Here is a 1029-nt window from a genome sequence, read left to right on the forward strand (position 1 = left end):
CCCGCATTTTCCTGCCTGTGTGACCGGGGCCATTGTTAGTGACTAAGCAGGACAGCATGTACCTTCATAGAGGTAGCAGATGCTATGTATTACAAAGCCCCAGCATCTCCCAACCAGGAACAGACTATCTCTTCCTTGAATCGGCACATTAGAATGAAGAGATGCAAGAACTTACCTGGACAAAGATCGTGGGGAGAGAAAGCTCAGAGATTTCATGGCATAATCCATTATTGCAAGCAATCTTTCCAACCTATGCAAGGCACCGATAGGAGAGTAGAAGGCACTTAGTTTTCTTCCTTGATTGCTTTTGAGACTAAGCACTACAAAGTCAGAATGTTTTATGATAGTGGAGCCCCAGTATTTGGGCATCAGATTGTTCTACCATACTGAACATATGCTTGGATTCAGAGCCTCTTTTTCTCAGCTTACAGATAAAGACAAGTTTTGAAACAAGGAGTGCCCCAGGTTTCAGTTGTGTGTTGCACCTATCAAACTCTGCCTATTTGCTCAGAAGTAAGCCCTACTGAATACAGTGGCGCTTACTTCCAGGTAAGTACACCTTGGATGGTAGCTGCCTTAAGAGGCTACAAGCATCTTGGTTTAATACAATACATATCTTAATGCATTGAACTCAATGAACTCAAGCAGGTTATTGACAAGGGCACATCCTGGAGCCTGTGTGACTTCTTTTGCCACCAAGTCCCTTTTAACATGTTCAGAAATACAAGGCACAACCCAGGGAGACTTGTACAGCCAGCACAAAGTCATACAGAGCCCTGATACACAAAAGCACAGCTTATATTTATTTATTTAAATTTTTTTATGCTGCCTTTGTACCCAATCGGGGTCCAGAAGGTGGCTAACATTAAAACACACTTAAGACAATTACAAGTACTGTTAAAGTTATAGAATAATTCAATTAAAACACATAAACAAGCAATACTAGTGGACCAATAACCATTAGGGTTGCCAGTTTGGGGTAGGAAAATACCTGGAGATCTTGGGGGTGGATCCGGGAGAAGGTGGGGT

At 42.4% G+C, this 1029-nt stretch overlaps 1 protein-coding gene across 1 annotated transcript in view; it reads right to left on the reverse strand.

Annotated features, from left to right (window-relative positions):
• LOC107122261 (cell death activator CIDE-3-like) overlaps positions 1-228 on the reverse strand; it is a 5482-nt gene extending 5254 nt beyond the window's left edge. The window contains exon 1 of the mRNA XM_015425300.1: positions 176-228. Within this exon, the coding sequence (XP_015280786.1) occupies positions 176-228 (53 nt within the window). The remainder of the gene's footprint in view (positions 1-175) is intronic.
• Between the last annotated feature and the right edge of the window lie 801 nt (positions 229-1029).

The sequence above is a fragment of the Gekko japonicus genome, unplaced genomic scaffold (assembly GCF_001447785.1).
Source record: "Gekko japonicus isolate JY-2015 unplaced genomic scaffold, Gekko_japonicus_V1.1 scaffold135, whole genome shotgun sequence".
Classification (NCBI taxonomy): Eukaryota; Metazoa; Chordata; class Lepidosauria; order Squamata; family Gekkonidae; genus Gekko; species Gekko japonicus.